The sequence below is a fragment of the Cebus imitator genome, unplaced genomic scaffold (assembly GCF_001604975.1).
Source record: "Cebus imitator isolate Cc_AM_T3 unplaced genomic scaffold, Cebus_imitator-1.0 Scaffold14, whole genome shotgun sequence".
Lineage (NCBI taxonomy): Eukaryota > Metazoa > Chordata > Mammalia > Primates > Cebidae > Cebus > Cebus imitator.
The window spans coordinates 4,969,045-4,994,222 of NW_016107329.1; the positions used below are offsets into that span (position 1 = coordinate 4,969,045).

At 39.7% G+C, this 25,178-nt stretch overlaps 1 protein-coding gene across 1 annotated transcript in view; it reads right to left on the reverse strand.

Annotated features, from left to right (window-relative positions):
* Nucleotides 1-25,178, reverse strand: part of EFNB2 (ephrin B2) — a 44,782-nt gene that overhangs the window by 14,264 nt on the left and 5,340 nt on the right. Inside the window, exon 2 of the mRNA XM_017501607.1 lies at nucleotides 7,792-8,075. Within this exon, the coding sequence (XP_017357096.1) occupies nucleotides 7,792-8,075 (284 nt within the window). The remainder of the gene's footprint in view (nucleotides 1-7,791; nucleotides 8,076-25,178) is intronic.

The following is a 25,178-nucleotide window of genomic DNA, read 5'->3' on the forward strand; positions in this document are numbered from 1 at the left end:
CTGACAGTTTCGAATATAACACTGCCGATGAGAAAATGTGCCACTCTCATGGCACCATGGTTTGGATGGGCATGTTGTTTGCTTTGACCACTCAGAGACCAGCAGTAACCCCAATAAGGTGCCCCTATCTAAATTTGCCCTACACAGGAACCTTATTCTGTTCAGGGGACATGTTCTATACTCTTTAGAATCCAGAGCAATTTCCCACATGTTTGCTCCAATAAAAGAATACCTTCATCTCCTGTTTAACACCAGGAACAACAAAACGGGCTACTTCACCAGTGCAAAAAGCCACTTGCAAAGCAGAACTGTCACCCAGCCTGGCTCCTCTGTAATGAGATCAATTACACTCCAGCTTGAGGGTCTGCCAATCCATCAGTCCAGCCAGCCAGCCAACAAAACTGTAGCACTTATACTGGGCTGAGAAAATTTGAAGTCTAATACTACCTCTACTTGTATGTTTGAGAGATTTTTATTTTTAATAACTACATTATGTGGCAATTTTCTATTCAGGGGCTCAAAATACTTGCTAACACAAAAACACAAAATAGTATGGACTTAATAAAAAATTGGAATTAAGAGTATGTCTTAAAAAAAAAAAAGAAAATTAATAAGATCTAACAAATTGCCATCATAACCACCTTTCCCAATGGCCTTCCTTTCCTACTACCCTGTAGGAATTTCTGAGTTTAACTTTGGGGTCAGACGATTGCAAGTTAGTTATTTGCTACACAATACATGACAAAGTGTCAGTACCAAAATGCCTGATACAAGCATTGAGTCCTTCCTTTATAGTTCATGAGCTTCTCTGCTGTTGTTATATATGCAACATGTGTGTATGTACACTCCCTTTGCTGTCGCTACATGTGTGCTACGTATGCATGCATACTACCTTTACGATTGCTACATGTGCACTTAGATGTCTGGACCCAGGAGGCACTGTTGTAAACTAATGATGCCAGTCTAAGGGTCCAGTGGCCCTGGATTGAGTTTGTCTCTGATACTTGGTGGCCAACTAAATTGTACTAAGGTACACATACTCTCCAAGTTTTGGCTTTCTCACAGTGATAAAAATTGCTCTAGGATGTGTGTTTCTAGACTTCAAAGTGAGACAAGTATATGTGAAGGTCACAACACTTCCCAGACTGAGATTTTGAAACTTCAGGAACAAATGTGTATCTCTTAAGAACTATATAAATAAGTTTTCTCAAAGTAATATTTGTTATGTTTGTCTATACATCTTGGCTATTTTCATGTGTTTTGCTTTGCTTTAAAGTTTTATCTGCTTGATGAATGTTTAAATGTTACTAAGAAATAAATTTGTCCTCTTTCATACTTGTACTAGGTCTCTAGTACTGTCCAACTATTTGTAAATCCCAGTGAACTTTTAAAAAGCCATAAATACAGGTGCTAAAGATACTAGGATATTTTATGAAATAATGAAGGTAGTTTTATTCTGGGCAATTCCTAAATAATTACTGCTGTCACGATGGCTTAGGTGATGTCATCTAATGTGTGAGCAGAGTCTCCATCCACAATAGCCTTTTCCTCTTACACACTGAGCCACCCAGGACAAGCATCCCCATGGTCATGACTCCATTATACCTGAGAGCCAGAAGTTTCTCAGTACAATCTCAAGTTAAGCAGAAGCTGAGACTTTATTCCTCAAGTGTAAAGAGTTTATCTGTATTCATATTAAATTCAATAAGGAGCCTCACTGATACACACTGGAAAAACCTTGAATACGGCCAGAAAGGGAGCTCACATGATGTTAAGAAATAACAGAAACAACGCTTCTAATTATCAGACTAATGGACTGATCTACTTTCCCAGCTAGCCTCAGAGATAACGCAACTCTGACACATTTTCTTCTCTGGAGGACCATTTATACCACATTAGGATGCTGCTAAAATTATCAATAAAGACACAGCATTTTCTTTCTGTAACAGGGAACTGAGAAAAAGTCCTGGCAAGGCTGGTGACATGGAAACTAGGAAAAATGATTATATGTATCTGAAGACTCCTCCCCTGTCTGTCTCTTTCGGGTCTTACAAAGGATCTGCTAACAAGCTTGGGCAATTCCAGGAACAAAAAAGATACATAAATGCATGTTTCTTGGTAAAAGAAGCTCAAGGACAAAAGAGCTTTTATAACACTCAAAGAAGACCGAGAGAAGATCTTATAATTAAGTTATGCAGCATGACTGAAACATGTAAGCTCTTTGGAGTTCCATCTTATGGATGGACTTCAAATCGGTGAAGCTTTTGTGGGCCCACCCTCCCCAGCTTGCAGCCAGCACAGGTCTGCCTCCAGCCTGCAGCCTCATACTTCCTCCCTGCTCCAGAGTTAACTCTTGGTTGTACGTATCTGGTGTCAAGGGTGGAAGTACACATTTTATATCTCCCACTCCACTGGACTCCCATCAACCCTGTGAAGCAGATGCTACCATTATTCCACTTTACAGATGAAGAGACTGAGGCAGAGACAGGTTAAGTCACTTGCTGAAGGGCACTCAGGAACTTGGGTCTTCCAGACCCTGAACTCTCAACCTATGATGTTGATCTGTTTCTCTTGGACTGGGGGAGGGGTGATGGTGCTGTATCCCCCAAGCACCCAAATGCACAGTCTCGGGCAAGATTCTGATGAATATCCTCTTACAAAGATGACAGCTGTAGGTTAAAAATAAAAGTGTGTTTAAGTGCTTGAACTCGGCCATTATGCACAAGGTATCAAACATAAATCCTCACCCCACAGTCAGAAGACCCAAGTGACAGGCTGATGTTGCTGTATCACCAAATGGGATTACATTTAATGATGGAAATGTGGCTTTTGCTACATTTACCATACATAAATAATTCATCAAATAAAGCACATAATCGCTTTATACAGCCCACACATTATTCTATATTCTAAAAGCAATCCATAGGTAAGAGGACATTTGAAAGCTCCTGTAACTATTTTGCTAGAGAAAGAACAGTGCACTCAGTACATTTCAGTGCTACTTGCCAAACCTACTCCCTGGAAATAAGTAAATCAAAGACAGAAAAAATAAGAAAACAAATATATGCTCAACAACATAAGCAATAGACTCTAAAGTTCTTCTGTTTTGATTCTTTAAGAATACTGTTTCTTTATATTTGTGCAAGCATTTTACTTTATTTTGTGATTTTCCTTAGAAGTGGAGTATATGTCTAAAAAAATAGCAAAGCTGTTTGTAGAGCCTTCCAATTTTACATGCTCTTTATTAAAAAAAAAAAAAAAAAAAAAAGCTACAGAAGACTAAACCAATGAGGGCCCTAAGAAATAGTAGCTTCTCCAGACTCATTCAGTGTCTCAAGGAAGACTTTGCCAAGGCATGGAGAGTGAGGGAGGCCTCCAAGAGGGATGCTGTGAACACCACAGGGTGGATCTCACTCAACAACTTTTAATCAAATAGTCCTTAGTAAAGATGACTTATGGACTATGCCACAAGACGTGTCTTAGCTCTCTGGATTTGCAGCAAAATAATGCAAAGGCCATTATGAAGCTAAACTGGGAGGTGCTTCATTAATATGGTTTTCTTTGTCTAACGGCTCTGCTATAGCTACTGTTCACTTGAAAAGTATGAACACAATGGCACTCACTTTTCATCTACCTCTGACTCACATGATTTTGGTAGTGTGATGGAAACCTCTTTGTGGGTATTTTGCATGGTTTTATGCTAAGGTCGAAGAACCAGCCCACAGAACCTTGCTTGGTAAGGACAGCTGTTGCAAAGGGCCAACACACCAAACCTGCCAACAACTCCTTCAGCTCTGGGTGTCACCTTTGAAAAGAAACTGAAGCAGGCACAGAAAGTGCTGCAAAGAAGATTCTGTGGATAAAGGCTAACAAGAAGGCTTTTCCAATATCAACTAAGAGAATTTAGTAAGTCAAAGACAAAGCTTCCCTTGAAAATGGGCAATTTCATAACAGACAGTTATTTACTGAACATTAAAAAAATCTTTAAAAACATAATAAAAATAACTATAGGTTATGTAAAATACCTACTCTTTTTTTAAGGCAGTTAAAGATCTAAACATAATAAAGAAAAGGTCTCTTCAGACCACATGGCCATAGTATCTCCATCTTTGGATCACTTGAAGATAAGAAGATTTCATTATGCAAATTAGGTCCATGGCTGATTACTGAAATAGGTCACTTGAAAAAGTCAATTCTAAACAAGAAGAAAAACCCATATGCATATGCTCCTTGACTTAGGTGGGACTATATCTTGATACTTAATAAGCACAAGGTAAGCTAAAAATACCATTAAATTGAAAATGCATTTAATACTCCAATAAATCCATCAGAAAGTTGAAGAATTTAAGTTGAACCATTGTAAGTTGGTGACCATTTGTATATAATTTTGCCACAAGTTAAAAAGCAAATAACCATCTATGAGAAGAATTAATGAGGATGCATACCAGTTTGCCACATCATCTCCTAAGCAGATTTAGTGAATACTTAGGTTTAAAAAATATAGTTCAAATTAAAAATTAATATTCACTTCTGAAACTCAAAAGTGTGATGACTATATTTTAAAGCAGGTAACACCACAAATCAAGTTAAATGTTTTTAAAGAATTTACAGAGGATCCTGTCCATTTGAAATCACACTAACAAGTGATCCTACATAGGATTTGTATGCCCAACCATAAGATGGCTTGAAATTGGAGAAGACCTCCATCATTAGCAAGAAAAATGACAATACCGGAAGTGTTTTTTAGAGAAGTAAATTAAAGTTTAAAGAAATAAAGTGACTTTCTCATTAAGCTCAGACAGCAGGACTAGCAAGTAAGACTCGAGGTTCATGTACGGTGCTCCCCAAAGCAAGTCAGTCCCTTTGGACTGCTCCTCATTGGGTAAAGTCAAGCATGCCTCCAAAGCATCAGATCTTTTTTTCCTTTCCATGGAAAGAAATCAGCACACAATAACATAATATTTATTATAACACTGCTCATTGTAAAGGCACTTATCAACTAGACACTCAGATTTAGGGTTAAACCCATGTAACACTTATTAAAGCAACTCAAATGCCAATATTATTTACTGTCTCAGAGTGAACCAATGATTTAAAGTGTTAAAAATATACATGTAAATTTTAATACTTTCCATCAAGCTACCTAGCACTATTTGTAAATGTACTAATATAAAAATTGCTAACTTCAAAAACTTTCCATCTTAAAAAAACCAGTACAGAGCTTGACTGTGTATATGCACGTGCATTTGTCTGATATACAAAGTAGCGACTTTTTAAAATCCATTAATTATTTTGGTGTCTTTGGACTTTTGAAGAAGCAATACAAAGCCAATGTTAGTTTGTAAAACTATTTTAACATTTGTTCTCTGCATTTCTCATTTCCTTTCTAGGGAAACTTGTAGATCAATAAGCTTTGCTGTAGGGTGGGTGAGAAACTGGCTTCTATATTTTCCCAAGTATCTGAAACACCTTCCTCTGCCTACGCCATCGTGGATGTCTTTCAACTCTGCCGAAAGTCTCAACAGGACTTCCTGGCACACTTCTAAGCCCTGAGTCCTTCACCCACCCCTTATGACAATGCCCCAAAACAACATCCAAATAGCCTCTCATAGTTTCAAACTTGAGACCCGCAACTCTATATTAAGAAAGATTCATTTATCCTAGATTACCATATGCTTTTGCACGGTAAATCTTAACTCTAAGGAGAGCTCTGATGGCCAGAGTAGCACAGTAACTGCAATGAACCTGTTAGTGTGGTATGAAGAGTTTCCAAAAAAAGAAAGTAAGGGATGCCATTATTGTGTAGATTAATATTATAATTACAAATTAAACTGTGCTTCTAAATACAAATCTCTCATGTATCGATAAAAAACAATTATTAAATGTTCACCACATTAAGCAAAGCGATGTTGGTAAACCATTTCTTTATTTGCATATCTTGCCTATTATTTCACACTAAAAGTTAAACTCTCAATGTTTACTAAAATTCCACTTTCGCTCAGTGGGGACTTAGAATTTGCACAGCATTCCTTATGAAGTCCTAAGCTAAAATAAGGGGAGAGACCCTGGGTCTGTTGGCTTATCAGTGGACCTGGGCTGCATCCACGGGGTAGGCACATGCAGTCACTGCCCTAGAGCATCTAATCTCTAGTGTGTCCACTCTTCCGGTACCACTACCTTCTTTCTCCCGCCCCACCCAGGAGCATTCACTTTCTTCATAAATTCATCTGATCAGTTTCAATTCCCTGTAGATGTCATGCTAAATAGTAGCTTTCACTGAAAAAGTCTTACTTTAAAAGTCTTTACTAATATAAACACATTGTTAGACTTCCAAAAGCTTAAAGTTTCCATTTATTGTTTCTGATAATTATTTTACATTTTCAAATTTCCCTATTATTCTGTATACGTGACCACCCCCACCTAACTGTTTCATTTCAGAATGCTTTTATTTTTATTTTATAATAATCATTCCTTTATTAAGTATATACTCTACCACTCTTTTTTTTTTTGTTGTTACTAATTCTTGGTAAGCTACTCTATGTATCAAGTTGGCTTTAAAAATAGGTTTTGGTTCTGTGCTTTAAAGTACAGCTCTCCAGCTGGGTGCGGTGGCACATGCCTGTGGTCCCAGCTACTACTTGGAGGCTGAGGTGGGAGGATCACTTGAGCCCTGGAGTTCAAGGCTACAGTGAGCTGTGATTCCGCCACTGCACTCTAGCCTCAGCAACAAAGCTAGACCTCGTCTCTAAAAAAATAAAATAACAATAAAGTGCAGCTCATAGGTTGAGCTGCAAGAATTTCAGTTTCATCACCAAGAGTCTCCTACCTAAAGTTCTAAGAGTCCACCTTGGGGCAAATAATAAACCAGTGGCAGACAGCAGTTCCCTAATAAACGGGAGTCTACGGTAACCAAGCAAATGGAAAATTCAACACAATTATAATTTTAAACCAAGGAGATTAAGAAAAAAGACTTCATTGCTTGAATGATACGAACAGCTGTCTAAGTCACCTAGACTTTAACAACATCTGGGGCCCTGGGAAATCATGATACTGGCCTCGTGCCAGCGAGGGATCTGCACATAGTAGGTGTGGGCTCCGAATGTGCTCATCAGCCAACTTCACGTCCTTATGAGTTAGCCTCAGATATGACCCAAAGGATACGTACCACCTATTCCCGAAACAGTGTGTCAAACTATTTTATATATATATAGGAAAAAAAAAGAGTAATTCACTGAGCAAACCAAGTTTTGTCTTTTTCTTCTGAATCTGGTTTTAATGTGACCTTTGCCTGTCATCCCCATCCTTTCTGGATTGGTAACTTCTTGAGGAAAGCATGCTGTTATACTACTTTGTTCACTGCTGAATCCCTAGCATTTACGCACAGTCTCTGCCACAGAATAAATACGAAATGAATGAGTGAATGAATGGATGGATGGGTGAAGAGAAAAGGCATTGCACAAGATTTACCTATCAAAATCCACCAATGGTCCTTAAAAATGGTTTTGTCAGTAGAGATGCTGAACATATTCATATAATACATTTATTTCAATACTATGAGAATTCTAGGAGTTTTTTTTCTCTTTGGGGATGTATACTTAATGAATACTGGTAGCACAGGGTCCCAAATTCAATGAAGGTTTCTTTGGGAAAAAAAAAAGGGGGGGGGACAATTTTTCAGCAAAGATTCTCACCAAATTATTTGCCACAATAATTTTAAGGAAACAAAAATTGATACAAACCTATACAGATTATCCTAATTTCTATAAAATAAACGAATAAAATTATACTTACATATAATGTAATAATCCTTGTTCTTCTGAAATTCTAGACCCCAGAGGTTAGGGCTGAATTCTTGAAACTTGATGGTGAATTTTACGTCTTGGTCTGGTTTGGCACAGTTGAGGAGAGGGGTATTTTCCTTCTTAATAGTGCATCTGTCTGCTTGGTCTTTATCAACCATATAAACTTTATAATATTCATACTGGCCAACAGTTTTAGAGTCCACTTTGGGGCAAATAATATCCAATTTGTCTCCTATCTGTGGGTATAGTACCAGTCCTTGTCCAGGTAGAAATCTAAAAGCATAAAAAAAAAAGCCATTGAGTTGATTAAAAATTAACAGTATTAATGATAGTTACCATACAGCCAGCCAATGCCAATAATCCCAAACTACAAATTTTCAGATTCACGCTTTTATTTACCAAAAGTCTCTTAGTTCAGATCAATATGGGATGAATGCATTTTGGAATTAAGCTTTAAAAGAAAAAGGAAAGAGAGAAAGAAACCACGTTGCTTACTCTACGCCATAGGATTGGGCTACCTGCTGACATTTCTTCACCACCCCCTCACTTGCAGTATTTCAGTACTCCTTTGTGTAACTTTACAATTAACTTTTCCTCCACGGTGAGTCACATGTTCCCACATGTTTGTTATTTTTTAACCACTGGCAGCTTTAGTTTATTGGGCATGCCACAGAGAGATCTCATCAATTGGAGGGAACAGTGAATCCACTAATACTTTGTTGTCCTGTTAGTTTCCATTTGCTGTTGATGTTAATTAAGACAAGTTTCATCAAGAATGTTTCAAATTACTTATCATAATTAGTCACTGATCAAACAATGGGTTTTTTATTACACTGAACAAAAGAAATGTCTGACAAACCCATAAAAGATAACCAGAAATAATTAGTTGTAGTATTGATTCAGCTGCAGAATGAAGAGTCCTCTACTTGCAAGGACAACAACCACTGTCCCTGCTCTACAAATCTTTTTTTTCTTCCCTTAAGATGTATTTGCTCCAATTAATTCTTAGAAGCAAATCTTTAGAACTAAGACTACTGATACAATATCCCCTTAATGCTCATAGCTAAAAGCCTCCCTCCTCCCTTTCCTCTTTCTTGCTAGTCATGCTGCTGAAAGCTCTTTCTTAATGGGGAGTTTCTCTGAAAAACTGAAACAAGAACTTCCTAATGAACATCCTACAAGTGCTAACACTAACAACACACTTAGAAATCCCAGCTCCGTTCCTAAGCAGCCAAGCCTGCAGGCTCATTAAAATATTAGAGCCTGAGAACAAAGAATCGCCTCTGAATCCTTCCAGTCCAACCCTTTCTTTAACCAGAGACGCCCACCAGCCATGATGACTACAGGGTCACAATTCACTGAAAGATAAAGCAAAGATGATAGGGCACCTCCAATTTTAAACCTATATCAAGGTAATAGCTTATGATTTATGCTAATGAATGGTATTAATTTTCTGAAAAGTGCATGATGAGCGTGGTTATGAAGCAGCACAAAACATAAGAGAAATCATATTATGGATTCATATTAAAAGCCTGCACTCTTTATTGGCAGGAAAAATGTATGTGGCTGTTACCTCTTTCTTAGCCATGTGTTACTAGACAACCCCCAAAAGAGGGGTGGTCCCTTTCTTTTTAATTGAGCTCCTTTAGCAAGGACATATGTCATTCATCCATTCAAAAAAAAAATCTTTCTGTGAAACAGAACTCAAAATGAATTTTTATAACAATGATATATTTAAAACCACCATGTGTGTACTGTTGAAGAATTCTCTAGAACTTCTGACAAATGCAGATCAGTGAGAGCCTCTCCGTGGTATCCCCTCAAACCTTCTGAATGTCAGTGTATTGTCTCTAGACAATGTCATCTTCTTTATGGACAAAACACAATTCAGTTTCTCAAGTAACAGGCCGAATCAGAATGTTTTTAGATGAGGCTAATTTCTTTACCTCCCCCAAGCCCTCCAACACACATACAGTAATTCTGATGTGCTGCTGAGGTCACAAACCTCAGGCAAGATGCCAGGCAGTAGGCGCAAACTCAACTCCATGATTAAATTGATCATCTTCCTGACATTTCCTTTTTCTCCTGTCTTATTCCTTGATCTTTTTTGGACATCTTTAAGGTTTACAAACACCAGGGGTCAGTTCCTGCCTAGGGTTTCTCACACCACTCCAAACATTTTCTATCCTGAATCTGCTCCTTTTGTAACATGCACAGACAGCACTATATAAGTGTTAGCTACTGTTAGAAGTATTCCTAAATTACAAGCCCTTGGGGCTTCCCAGGCTTCAGAGATCAGGATTCTTACCAAGCCAGATGTACCCATTTCCTCAACCATTCATTTAGCTCTTTTAAGAAAATGCATCACACCCCCTCCCAAGCTGTACATCACTGCAAATCTTAGAACTCTCCCACATTACACCCTATGTCTCAAGTTTGGCTCACTAAGCACTTTCTTCATTCAAAATGCTCCCAAGATCCTGTATCCTTCATGAGGATTTTTTTTTCTCCTGCTTAACTGAAGACTCACAGGAGGTTTCCTCCCTGGCCATGCAAGTCACTCCTCTTGACTCTCATCACTCACTGATGCGGTGAGGTTGAGAGCACGCGACACAGGGGTCGGTGGTGCTTCAGGGATCTCTGCCTTTGAGATCATACTTTCAGGAGGCATAAGTCACATAAATAATTTAATGAGCCTTTTAATTCATTTTACAAACAAGCCAGGTCTTCCTTGATGTAAAGTTTTCGTTCAGCATGTACTGTCCAACTTTGTTAAAAATCTGTAACGGTCAGTGAAGGCAACCCAGGAGAAGGCTTATCAAAACAGAAGTTTGGCAGAGAGGCTCACATTTCAATACACATATTTAATATGCAAATCCCGGTAAAACTCATCATTCCTGATGCTTCCAAAAGCATTAATTCACCTTTCAGAACACATTGTGGCAAAACATGAGGCAAGAATTTGATCCTCGGCTCTTCAAAAGTAATTGTTTCTAGAGCTCATTAAAACAATGATTGCTTCTTTAATTAAATCAATACAAAAGGCCCCAATACTTGAGTGCTTTAGTAGCTTACTTTTTAAGCATATACCTAAACAGCCATAGCACGCCAGTCCCTTTAACTGATGAGGTTATGGCTTCTCAGTGGACAGAGTGCAGTTGAGCTGAGAGCCTGAACCACATTCTCCTGGCCACGTGTTCACGATGTACAGTCTGCGTTACTGACTCTGCCTCCCGGGAACTCTCACACTTCCTAAAGCACTGTGGCAGCAAACAAGAGTGCTGTGACTGTAACAACTACATATTTTGTGCCAGACGTTGTGAGTGACAGAAAAGTAGAGATCACTGATCATTAGGAATTTATAGTCTAGCTCCCTGAGGGCAGGCAAGTCCCACATGTGACTAATTCAGCATTAAATGCCCAAGGGGCTGACACAGACTATAAGCTCTATAAATAATGTATTAGTTGAAAAAAAAATAGGAATGAACAAATAGAAGCTAACATTTATACAAACTGAAGTCAAATTAAGTACCACTATTTGCAGATCACAGGCATGATAAGAATTCTGAAGATAGAACCACTTAGAGTCAGGGCAGGACACACCGAGGAGGAGAGACTGGATTTCCGCAGATGCTGTGCCAGGCACAGTGGTGTTCCTGGAGAGCAAGGGGCCCTGCAGATGGAGTTTCTGACCCTTCCGCTCAGAAAAAGTTGTAAGTATCGGCACTCTTCTACACTCCCTCTCTACTTAAAATGCAAGGCAATCAGCCACTTCCAGAACCACTAATAATACAAACACAGCTGCTTTGAAGCACTTGTTGGCTCAGCACTGTCCAAAGCCCCTTACATCCCATGTTCTTCATTTAAGCATGACACATGGACCTAACACACAAAGCAGGTGAAGACATGCTGCTGTCCAATGAGCCATGACAGGAAAAGTCCCCTTTCTCTGCATACTTTTCAGTTCTCACTGCAGCACATTAAATTATAACTCTGGCCTTGGAAAACTCCCCCACCACCCCCAAATAAAGCTGTTCAGAGATAAGCCATGAAGTTAAGGGAAATCGAGAAAAAGCTAATACACACGCACATGTGAGCATCACATGGAGAGCCAGAGGTCTAGCTCCACGCCAAGCACACATCAGTGGTGCCTAAAAAGAAGAGGCTTCTTCCGAGGAGGTCATCTGAGACCATGGCTCAGATATGCAACCCTTCCCCAGGAGGCCAGGAACTAAAAGGTGAGGAAGAAACATATCAGCTACATGGAATTTCAGTTTTACATTTAATATTACAGATGGACTCTGGACAATTATGCAAACAGCAGACTACAGATGAAAAGCAAATGGACTTTCCTAATACTATCATTTTTTAATGGAAAACAATGAGTTCCATATGTTACAATCAAGTCAGTAAATGGAGTTCCTATTTTTGAAGCGATGGGGTTTGTATCTGAATCGTCACTTTCGATTGCTTAGGCACATTAAAATCAAACTACACAGCACATCTATCCATGCCCTAAGTATTTTGTAATATTCAACAATATACTTATCCTATGCTGACTTTGAAAGTGTTAAAAAGAATTATGATGATGACAACTGGCTAATTTTAAATTACTAAACTGACTTTCCATTGTGGATGCCAAATATAGATTTCTTTTTGTGTGTTCCGATAATGTTCATCTCGTAACCAAAAACAGCAGAGGAAAACCACCACAGTTACCACCCATAACGCATGGGGAGAGGCTGTTCTTGTTAAACTTCGCCCAGACAGAAAGTGGTTAGAGAGAGGTCTCATTTAATAAAGTCTGCTGATTTCTAATCCCAAATAAAAAGCAAAGACCACCAAAAGTGATTCATGTCTCACACAGGAGAGAGGACTGAGCCAGACTAGTCCCATCTCTGAGCAAAGTCAGAGCAGGCTCTCTACTGTCTTCCTGGGAGGGGAAAGCTGCCTCTTCCTTTCCATCAAGAGAATGTCCAGGTTCAGGACTGCTTCCCACGCCATGGCTTGTGGCTTGATGCATTTTCACTGTAGGGCCTTCCTGGGAGCCATGGGAAGCCGCTCTAAGAGTGGGGGCAAAATGGGTGGAAACAGGCAACTCCTCCAACGGTTTTCCCCAGTGAATCAGTCCCAAGCAAGACAATAGATGCCCTGCCTTTGAATCGAATACAGAGACAATATAATGTGGAAAAAACTGGAAACACTCAAGTAGGGCCTCCAAACTTAACATGCCTCTGGTGAAATGATCTGATATTAGAATCTATTTTTACTCTTGAATTACCTATTTAACTTAATCCAAGCTTTTACAAATTTTTCACTAATCTGGACTCTTAATATTTCTACATGTATACTTTGGCTAAGTCTAATAATCTCAATTAGGCATGAATATTTAGTAATCTAAACTAGATCTCTAATAATTTAAATTAGACATTTCAACTTCACAGTCATAATTATAAGATCTTTAAAAAACAGTCATTATGCAACACAATATTCTTTAATATTAATAGACTGGAACATAGCACAATTAATGAAGACAGCAGAAAGTTTTAACCTTCGCTATGAGCACATGCTTTTTAAAACACAGGCCTGAAACACTGAAAACATAAACCAGCCACTTAGAGATCAGAAGTCACAAAAAATAATTAATTAATTAAAAAAGATCAGAGGTCACCACATGTGATTTTCGTTCACAGACCAGACCACGGCACGTTGGGATGTCAAGTCTGGACTTTTCTGCTGACCAGTATTGCATTATCAGGTCTCACAGGGTGCCTGGGAAGGAGACAGAGGCAGTAGTTGCCTGATCTATTTCTGCACTTTGCCCAGTGTAATAGGAAGATCTGTGGGAAGCCAGCAGTAGAGATGTTTATGGAGAGCTGTGTAGTGAACCTGAAATTGCACTGCCTGCTCCCCCTCTCACCCACAGCTACTCCATTTTCCCTGCTTCTTTCTTCCCCTGACCACACTACATGCACCTTAGCACAAACATCTGATGCTTTCATACAAGTTTCCTCAAGGTTGGCCAAAGCAGTAGATTAACCGAGAAGAAAACCCAAATCGCTGGGGGGCCACTTGACGCTAGTGCGGTCTCTGGAAATACACACGAAATGTGTGAAAATATACCTGGTGGCTCTCCTGAGGGAAGCCACAGATCCACAGAGGGAAAGGAAGAAGGATGAGTTAATATGTCAGTAACTCACTGCAAGAATATTAAGCTGACACAGAATAAAGAGATCAGAACAAAAAGATACAAACAGGAACTACCAGTTTCTATGTCCAGACAGATAACTAGGCCAGGTAAACTCCAAATCTAGACAGATACGATGACAGTGCTTGGAAATGCTGTGGGAAAGCTTCTATTTAAAAAGCATCAGATCAGATCCAGAGCCACTTCTACCTAGTATTATACACATACAAATCTATTTAAATAAAATATTGAGTATCTGTGTGTAATTATGGCAGGTATCATGCCCTTGAGAAACAGGGCCACATGACTCACATAACAGGACAAGGTGTGTCCCGACATGGATGCTGGTACACCTGCAAGTGGAATAAATGCAGGTCGGGGGACAGGACCCTACATAAAGCTCTTCTACCTCTGGAGCAAACTGCCCAGCAGTCAATTCGCAGTACTTTCCACAAAGAATTTTTATGTTTCTTTTCATTTCAAAATTATATCATTAGTGTATATGATCATTGTAAGTAGACGGCTAATTTCAGTTGAAAGCATACACATCAATAATATATGGTATGTTGTTCTGTTTATTTTGCTGACTACATGGAGACAACCATAAACAAATGGTCACACATACCGCCTTTACCTGAGACCACTTTGGGCTACTGAATGGTGGACTTAGAATGATTTTTAGCTTTCTGTGTTTTCTTTGCAATAAATAGTCAATGCTTTTGTGATTAAGACATTATTTTTTATGGAGCTTCAGAAAAACTTTGTACTATCTTTCATAACTGACTTTAAAAATAAGCATTTAAAATATTTAATGCCTATAGACTTCCTAGCGAGCAAATAAATAAAAGTATCCTAGTTGAAGTCGTGGCCTGATTAATACATACATCTTTGAGTCCACAGAAGCTGTAGTAACAAACTTGTTTACTCAAATAAGTGAAAAGTAGGGAATACATACAATTTATGCTTAATCATTGAACTGTACAAACATTTCAAATATTCTAAACCCCAGCTTTAGAAAGTGGCTCAGCCTCTTGTTACAAACCAAAAGTCCTATGATAAAAGTTTACTCTCAAGCCAGTAATCTGTATGAAGTACACTTTGAATTTACCCCATTTTGGAAAACAAGTACTTTTTCCATGAAAGGCTTTAATTTTTATTTTAATTAAATGCCAAAGCCTACAATGAAGAAGAGAAGTCAGAGTACAAACCGGTTTGTCTGCAATTCCGAATGCGGATGAACAGTCTGCAGCTCTGCTGTAATTGGCTGGTGTTTCCAGTCAGCTCCTGACAAAGGATGCATGCTGCTCTGGATAAGCCCAAACCCTTGACCCTTCACCCCACCATGTACTTTGGGCCTGCCATGTCTATATGGAGCTAGAAGACCATTAACACCAAAGACCGAGGCTCCTTTCCGAAGTGCTCTGTGCACCTGGGAATGCAAGTACTCCCAAAGAATGACTCTGCATCATGAGTGTGTGAATGTGATGGCACACTTCATAAACAGGCAGGATCTTCAGTCCTGCATGGCTTCCATTTAATGCTAGATTGCTACTACAGCTTATTAAGCTATTCTCTCAATGGCCCTAAAAGAAGAGCTTTGTTATAAAAGGAATAAATAAAGGCAAGGCCTAAGAAAGACACAAGCAGTAATAAGAAATACTTGGACATTTTTTTCCCGTTTTTGTGGATAGCACTTTACTGCCCCCTTTTGCACTTTAACATCAGAACAAGTTTCTGCACAGACTTATTCTGAAACCAGAGAAATATTGGGGTGTAGTGATAGGATATCAGGTTTATATGGAATTAGGTTACCAGATACCACTGCTTAGAGTAAAAAGTAATTACCTTGAAACTTCCAGCGAGTGCGCCACTATCTTCTCAGTGGCTTTAAACCTCCAAGAAATAAGGTAGTAATTGGAGGCTTTAATTGACATTTTCTGCCTTAATTTGAATGTGTATGTGTGTTGGAACAACTGCCTGTTTTCACAGGTGCCCCTTCTTTCACACTTTCCTCAAACAAGTATCATCTGCAACATGAACCTGATTTATTCAAGGCAAAGAAAAGGGGTCTAAGAGCAGCCTATACAATTTGGAACCCTTAAAGTGTTATAAATCTGAGAGCAAAGACTAGGTGGGGTGGGGGTGGGGGGTGCAATTCACACCAATGACAAGCAAAAGCTTTTCAAGAAAAGGAAAGATGAGAAGCACAGAAATTCAAACACAGGGTGAGCTGATAGGCATACAAACCAGTTTAGCAACTCTTCAAGGTATTTGTGCCTCTTCATCATGCATACCTTTGACAAAAAGTAATTAAACTGCAGTCTAAAGGAAGGTTCTATTTGTCAAATCTGAACTGCAATAACAGAGCTAGAGGGTCCCCAGTCCCTGGCCCAAAGACCTCAATCTGCATTTGACAGAGCTGCAGGTGATGCTGTGTATACTTTCATTTAAACGTAATCCATTTTCCTCTGTCATTTTACAATTAGCATATGAGTCAAAATAATATTAAATTTCACAGCCTACAGTGCTGCACAATTGAATGAAAACTGACTCCTTTTGATGTTAATCTTGTTTTTTATTTGCGATATAATGCTCAAAATCCTGGTGGCTAAATTTTATTTTAAAACGCTTAAAGACGGTATTCTCACGGTTTAAGCATTTTTTTCAAAAAAATAACAGAAGTATTTCTTTCATTTTTATCTGTGCCATGATTTTCACTGTCATAAAAGCCTCCAATTCACAGAGGGGCAAACCTGTAACAGGCTGAGGCTGAAAAATCATCTACTTTTGTATTAATCATCTATAACTCAAACTTTAAGAGTGTGATCCCCAAATATCATTGTCTTATCTTTTCAAAAGTTAAAAGACTAGTTAAATCTCTGCCATGAAATTAAACACAAAACCCAACCACCTACCTCAAAATAAAAAAAAACAGGTCTTTACTTACCAAAAAAAAAAAAAAAAGAAAAAGAAAAACCCACACACACATACACCAAAAATGGCCCCATGAATTTTGAAGCTAGATAAGACAAAATGTGGAGATTTGAAGAGTAAGGCTGGGATGCTCTGCAGGGTGGGCAGGTGAGAAGGGGTGTGATCTCACAAATGCCAGATTTCATCCTGCTGGCTTGACCAGGCCGGCTCCATTACTAAAAGGAGGATTTCATAACCCTCAGAGACAAGATGCACCACAGGCTTCTTTCCCAACTGTAATTTGTTGCACCTGTACGGTCTTGTTCCAAACCACGCTTTTACCAAGAGTCTACATAGGAAGGTGGAACTCCTGTTATTTATAGGTGAGGCACCCGAAAGAAAAATGGTTTTCATAGGGAAAGAAATTCAAAGGGCATTTCCAGCTGGTTCTCTCTTGTTTTAGATATGAGCTTTCAAATCCATTTGCTCATTTACCTGAGTGGGAAAAGTTGCAGAGATGAAAGGCTCACATAAATCATATAGGGAATGCCTTGGCATTTAAAAAACTCTGAGAAATTGAATTAAGATACAGTGAAATGCAGAACAATATTACAATCTAGATTTAGGGAGAGTATATATTTCATTTCAACCCTCTCCCCATCCCTTTCCTTGCTACCATCGCATTTTTTAACTACAAAGAATTTTGCCTATTTACAAAAATGATTCACCCATGTTTTATTAAAGTGAAACCCTTCCCTTTTGGTGGGGCCAACAGCCCGGCAAGGGACGGCCATTCCTGCTCCTCCAGGATTGAGTGTTTTGTTTACCATGGGACCCTCCCCCCTGCCCCCACCAACCACCAGGTTCCTTACATAAATAGGTGTCTGTGTAATTAGAGAACGAACAAATTAATAAGGCATAAGATGAGACACCACTCTCCCAAGTTCTCTCTTGCTGTAAGATTCGCCTTGCCAGTCAAGCATAATCAGCCTAGTAACACAGTTTACAAGGCTGTGTGCAACTGCTTGACAAGCAGCTAAATGGCTGCCTCACAGATTCCTCCTTCCTGGGCTCCAGAGGAGGGTCAGGGCTGGGTCTGCCGTGGGCGTATGACAGAGACATTTTCCTGCACGTCTCAGGGCTTTGCCACAGCCAGTGAAGTTGGGGAAGAGAAGGAAGAAAAACAAAGCAGACTACAAAACAACCAGGTCTATACTGCTAACATCAAAAAGGAGCAAAGTCAGACGGGGTTCCTGACTTCCATACAGATCACCCCCACAACTGTGTACCTTGGGAAAATGGAAACAACGCTCCACTGTACCTCTGTGGATGATCCATTTATTTCCTGCTTAGTCACCACATCCAGCCTGGAATTACCTTGACCAAAACCCAAAAACACCCCAGAAGTTAAATATTGTAAGTGATTCAAACAAGCAGCTACTGAGAACTGCATGAAAGGAACTGGACGAGGAGGGGGAAGGAAGATATGCTGGGGCCTGCGTTCTGAAAGGCATGAAAATGTGGTTGTGGAGACCTCTGGCCGGCAGCTGCATGCTCTCCAGGTAGGCAGATGCTAAGCATGGTGAAAATGCAAACCAAGAGGCACCACTTGGAATCAAGAGAACCCCAGGCCCACCAATATTCACCGCCTGGCTTCCTTAAACAAATGGCTCCAAACTTGCAGAACATCAAAAGCCAGATGGGCTGTACTGAATGAATCCACAGGCAAGAAGCCAGAATCCCAGTTTGCTGTAGAAATAGGCCTGGACTTGATTTGAGTCTTCTCAGCTCTGACAAGCTGGAAGCTGGCATGGATCCCAAAATCCAAAATAAAATGGCATTTAATTGTGACTAGACTCTAAAAAAGATGTCATACTATCTCCTTAGCTTGACATACACTCAGCATCTCACCAAATGGATCTCCCCTCAAAAATCTGACCTCTTTTTCTCCCCACAAGGAACCATCAAATGTTTAAACTTTTAAAAAGAAAATGTTAACAGTCAAAGGAATAATAATATACGCATGACCATTATATATTGTAATAACTCTCTAGTCATCCTTTAAATGGGCTGATCATTATTCTGTTCCATTGGGTATAACCTTATTATACCCAAGATTTGATATAACCTTATTATATCAAAGATTCAAAGGCTCCATTTAAAACTACACGACCATCATAAGAAAGTGACTATAAATCAAAATGGATAATGAAAGAATTATACCAATTATACCCCAAACTTTTTTATCCATCATGTATGCACTGCTTTAAGCAAATGAATGCTTAATTTAGATATATGATGATGAATACTCCCTGCAACAGCATAAGCAGGAGAGGCAGAGGATTAAGAAGAGGGCCCCAGAGTAGCTGGGTTTAAATCCACTTATTAGCTCAGTATGACTTTGGCTAAGTTAATTAACCAATTTGGCCGCAGTCTCCCCCTTGGTATTATGGACATAATAAAAGTACTTTCCTCACTCATATGGTTACCATGAAGGTTTCAGGAGTATTTGTCAGGCAGTTAGAAAAGCAGCTGTCGTATAGTGAGTGCTATAAACAAAATGCTGTTACATAAAACAACGTCCACCAGTTAAGCAGTTTTCTAAATAAGAAATATCATGAATATCAATGTAAAAAATGCAACACTGCCCATCCCTACAGGTTGAATTCATGTATTCATTCAACAACCCAACTGCTCACAGTACCTGTACTAGAATACACAAAACGAATTCAGACAGAGCCTCATCTCCATCCATAGTTGCACAGCTGAATGAGAAAGTCCAGGGTTATAAGTGTTATAACAAAGCACCAAAGGTAGAGAAGTATAGAGGAGATGAGGAGACAGAACCTAATTTAGCAGGACAAAAGAAATACAAAGGCTGCTTCACTTAGCAGATATAAGGAATGAGTAGAAGTTTGGCAGGTAAACAAAATAAATTAACATCAAAGAGTTTAAGGTGGAAGTATTATGCTACAGTCTTTATTAACAGAGTATTTTAATTTTTTCCTTGTAAACAAAGGCAAATTGAACCACAACCAGGCACACAGTACATTCAATTGATTTTTATTGGTAACAACTGGTATTGTATTGCAAGGTTCATTGTGCCAATCACAGAGCGTAGCTCCTTACGTACGCTTAATGTTGACCAAAATTTTGTTACTCTTTTATTCAGCACCATTATGTCACTGTCCCTATTTTAGAGATGGGACAAGTGAGAGACACTAAGGATGCTGCTCCTAAAGCTACACAGCTAATAAATGGCTAAACTAGGACTGAACTCACACAGCCAAACTCTAAAGCATGTGCCCTTAAACTACAATGGCACTTGCCCTACTGTCTTTGCGAAACTGAATTGCTTCACTAAGCCATGATCATACTCATTTTGAAAAGCAGTAGGTACTGACAATTCTCACATGAAAAGGTAGCTGAATACAGTGGCTTAGCTGTCCCTGTGTGGGATCTGTCTTTGAGCAATGGCCTGATGTAGGGAATCCTGGAGCAAGTTTGCAGGTGGACGTGATAGGCACACACTGCCCTTGGCTGAAATACTGTTTCTTTGGCATGCTTACTATTTTATTTATTTCAGCTGTCTACTATGACTTTGCTTAGAGATGCCCACAGTCTTTCAACACTCAAGCTCCTCCTCCCCTGGGCTGTTTCCAGACCCTCCAGGGGTGAATCCCATTCCCTTCTTCCGTGTCCCCACCGTGCACCAGGCACCCACCTCTAAATGTGCTTGCTCCCACCTGGGCTTCTCTCTACTGCCTTAGACTTATAATCTAGAGGGTAGAGGTCACTCTGCCTTGTATTCTTAGAGCCAAGTAACAGGCCTAACACTTAATAGTTGCGTGTTAAATAAACAACAAATTCTCCACCATCAATGGTTTAGATCCCTGATGATCCCTGATGTTCAAGAGCAAGAATGGAGACCACAAGTCAAGGACCAGAGATTTCTTCAGAGATCCCAAACAGCTTTTAATGTTACGCTGTTTTCCCAGAAAGGCTGGTGTAGGGTGAGGATTCTCAGTGTGGCCTTGAGGCAGCAGTGCCAGCGTCACCTGAGAGCTTGTTAAACTGTCCATCTTCAAGCCCCACCCCAGACCTTGGGGGGGGTGGGGGTAGGGGAGGGCAGAAACCCCTGTTTTCTCAAGCCCTGCAGGGGATTCTGGTGCCCTAAATTTCAAGAGCCACGGACGGACCTCTGAGCCGTCCCATTGTCTCAGGTCTCATCCATCTCTAGTAGCAGAAGGATGACAGTTAAGACAGGGTAAGCTGCCATTAACACAAATCTGGGTTGCCTGTCCATTCCACTAATACTGGATGCCAGTGCTGGCCAGAAGTAGGGACTGACGAAATGAAGAAGGTGTGTCCCTGACTTTTAGGACAGGGAGAGTCGTGAAGACTTACATATCAATCATGATGTACTGTGTATATGGTTCTTTCTATGTATGAGGCATCTAAGTACAAAGTGCTGTGGGATTATGGAGTGACTTAAAGAGGTCATAAAGAGAGAGAACATGTCTAGGAGAAATTATGAATTCCATTATAATAATGATCCTTTTCCCAGAGAAAGGGAGGATTCAAGGCCTACAAGAGCTTGCTTTTTTAACAAAATCTAAAATGTACCCCAAATACAGTTCTGGTAGGTAAGTAAAACGTGGCATTTTCTAACTTCTTCTGCAGCTAGGTACAGTCTTAGCTGGTCTTGAACATGATTTGCCCTACCCTCCTCACTTATTAGGCAATTCTGATTCTGGGCAAATGTTTCGGGGCCACGGTAAGCCAGGTAAAGGTGTGGAAAGAGCAAGGATTATAATTCATCAGCTATAACCCAAGGCTGGAAGAGATCAATTGAGAAACAGTTCTGGCTCTGAAGGTCAGAAATTCTTCGCTATGTACACAGGTTAGGTGCCCTGCAGGGAGTGTGGACTGGGAACAAGGGTAAAATAGGCAGACGGTAAGGAGTTGCGCCCACCCCATTTACACACACACCCCTGTCAAAAACGCAAAGGCCTTACTGGCTTTCCTTAAACACAAATATGTTGACTCTACTGGTTTCAAAAGTCTGGGGAGCACTCACAGTTACTCTGGGGTCATACGAGAGTGTACGTGGAAGACATGGATTAAGGCCTCCGTGGCAACAGGGACGCAGGTAGCAAGTATTGGAAGACAGACACAAATACTGTAATAAAAACTGGATGCAATATATTTAAATTGAAAAACCAAACTAGTAATATAAATAATTATAATAACATAAAACAATAAAATAATAAAACTAATAACATAAATTAATTAATAAAGGCAGAACACCAGTGGTTAATTGCCAGCACTCTAATTGTATGCCCACCACAAAGGAGTCTGAACGCTTACCTATTCATGCTTCAGAGAATGAAAAGAGCACACCATTACTACTTCACTACTCCCCGCTTTTTCTTCCTATTTTGTTTAGAGAATTACTAAAGGCAGAAACAACTTGTTTAACAGAGCTTTCCCTTGCTATGTTTTCTTATTTGAAATCAGCAAGTATGTACTTAGCAACCACAGAATGCTTTGGACTAGAATTACATATTTGAATTTATACATGAAAGGAAAATATGTTAATAGTCTAGAGCCACTGCTGATTCTCTGCTGCAATAACAGAAATAGGCTCACCTGGCATTTGATGTGCATGGCAAGCACTTTATAACTGGTCATCTACTCCTTCCACTAGTTTTCTAGGTCCTCCTTCCTTATCTCTAATACTTGTGAAACATCTCCCAGGTAGACTGCAAAGCTAAATGTTGGCTGAAGGTTAGTAAACAAATGGCAGGGCTTTCTTGAATGACTCCCCTAATCACTTTAACCCTGTTCCTGACAGAAAGCTGGAGGCCAGGGCAATTCAGCTTTTTCTTTTGTCATTTGCCTGCCATAAATATGCACCAGTCTGCGTTTCAAAAGCTAAAGGAGGCAGCAAGCTTGCTGGACATTTATCATGCTCGGTTCCCTGTTAACAAGCAAATACTTTAGTTGAATGGGCCATTAGCAATCATTGTCAAGTGTAGAATGCAAGGTGCATGGATGTGACTAGCTTGTAAATCAGGGGTATCCCTTCTCTGATGAAGCTAGACAAATGAAATGGATCTATTGATACAGACTGCTGAATTAAGTTAGGAAAAGAAGGTAAAGTAGCAGGCGCTGGATATGGCCAGCCTATGTGCAATACTTTAAAAATGTTTTTAATCTATGAAAGCTACATAGTAATGACTGTCACAATTACCATAGTAATGAGAAAAACAGGCAACAAAGGCAATGTATCCATAGCCCCAAACAGATGGTTAAGTCAGTTGAGAATTTGGAATAAAATCAGTGAAATGGGTCCACAATATAATATTTATGATTAACGACCCTTTTCCGTCAGACACTTAGAATCCAAGAGTCTAGAAGGGCCCATGTTGCTGTTAAGAAAAAACAAACAAAAAAAAAGCATTGAATTCCCCTTTGTAAAACACACCCAAGACCCACTCCATCAAGAAAGAGACTTAGGGTGTTTGCAGCCTTTGGCATTTTCAATGTCTTGAGAGTTCAGACTCTCCCGAAGAAGTGCTGAGACTTTCCTGTAATGCCGAATAGGGGGGCAATCCAAGTATTTCCTTCTGGCTTGACCCAATTGTGGATGTCAACTCTGCATGGAACCCAATCATGGTTTCAATGGCTTATTTTGTTTAATGACTGAAATGGAAAGCGTGGAAGGCAAAAACAAAAGTCTAGCTTATTTACAAGGTTGTTCAGGACAGAGGGCGGTAAGAGTCGAGAGCACAGAGATTTTTTTTGTTTTTGACTTTAAGGCTAGGCACCACTAATGTTTTTATAATCCTGTAACTCACGCTAAGGTAGCCTATCCCATTCAACTCAAAGGTTAAGACTCACATTTATGAGTAAAATTATATCTAGGTAGAGCTCACTGTTTTTGGCATATTGGATTAATACTCATTTGAATTAAAACTAAATTCCCCCTGCCCCTTTTAAAAATTTTATTCTATCTCTTTTTTTCCGGGGTGGGAAAGACAGAACTCACGGAAGAGCTCTGTGGCTGAGGGAGAGGGACAATGTGTCCTGTTTACCTTTGCTTCTCCCATGCAGCGGGAGAGGGAGCTGGGTCTGAAAAGATGGCTGAAATCAAAAGGTCTCTGTTTTCTTTTCAGATAACCCCAGCCCTACCTATCCCCTCTACTCTGCTCCTTCCCAGCATGTCCCTGTCTGAAGCCCAAATAGATTAAGGCAACAAACGCGAAGTGCAGTTAATCCTACAGAACGGCTGCCGCTGTTAGGCCAGGAGTTAAAAAGGAAAATCTCCCAGGCCCTAACAACTGCAGTGATCTGAAGTTTTAATCAGCCCCAATCTCAATCTATCAAAAAGGCAGTCAATGAAATCTACCTTTGCCATATTATCCACCACCAATGAGCAAGAACTGAGCAGCTTTTCTTTACCGCCTCAGCCATCCCAGGCCACAAGTAGAGCTTTCATACTTCCTAATCCCAGTTTCCAAGTCTGTGTGGTTCTCACATAATGCCCAACAGCCTGGAGGCAAGGGCCTTCGTCCCGCGCCCTTTTCAGAGACGTGTCATTTCTAACATCAAGCTAATCTATATGTTGCCATGGCTTCACCCTTCATCTGCCTTTACATCTTATGAACTGCATGGATTTACCACATTATTTTTATCTGAAAGACAGAAAATGGTGGTTTTATTGCCATACAATCAGATTACTACTGCTAGTTTCTCTATGCCTTTTTACCATACTTCAATCAAAAGGGATCAGTTTCTTTATACTCTGCCCTTGATTTACATCACATCTGTAAAGACCTAGTCTGAGTTGTAATCCCCTTATTAACTATGACCAGGGTTGATTTGCCTAAAAATAAAAGCAAATTGTGTCAGACCCTTTCACTTTGTTTTTGATTCGGAACTACAAAATGGATTACTAAAGAAATCTTCGGAGTTCACACGGCTAGTATCGTGCTGAATTTAAAATGAGAATTAAACAAGTTAAACAGGGGAGGCATGTCAACGGTTTACATCTTCCATCATGGGAGAAGGGCTGAATTGCTTATGTCTTTGTATTCTTTGGCTTTATAGAGACAATGAAGCCACAGGAGTTTTTCCAAGCTGTTCGGAACACGTCCCATTTGCTCTCCTTCCTTCTTTGCTGTTCTTATATTCCTCCCCCAGCCCCTTTCTAATTCCCCCCTTAAAAAGAAGGGGGGAGCTCTTCTCTGAAAGAGCTAATTCCTGACTAG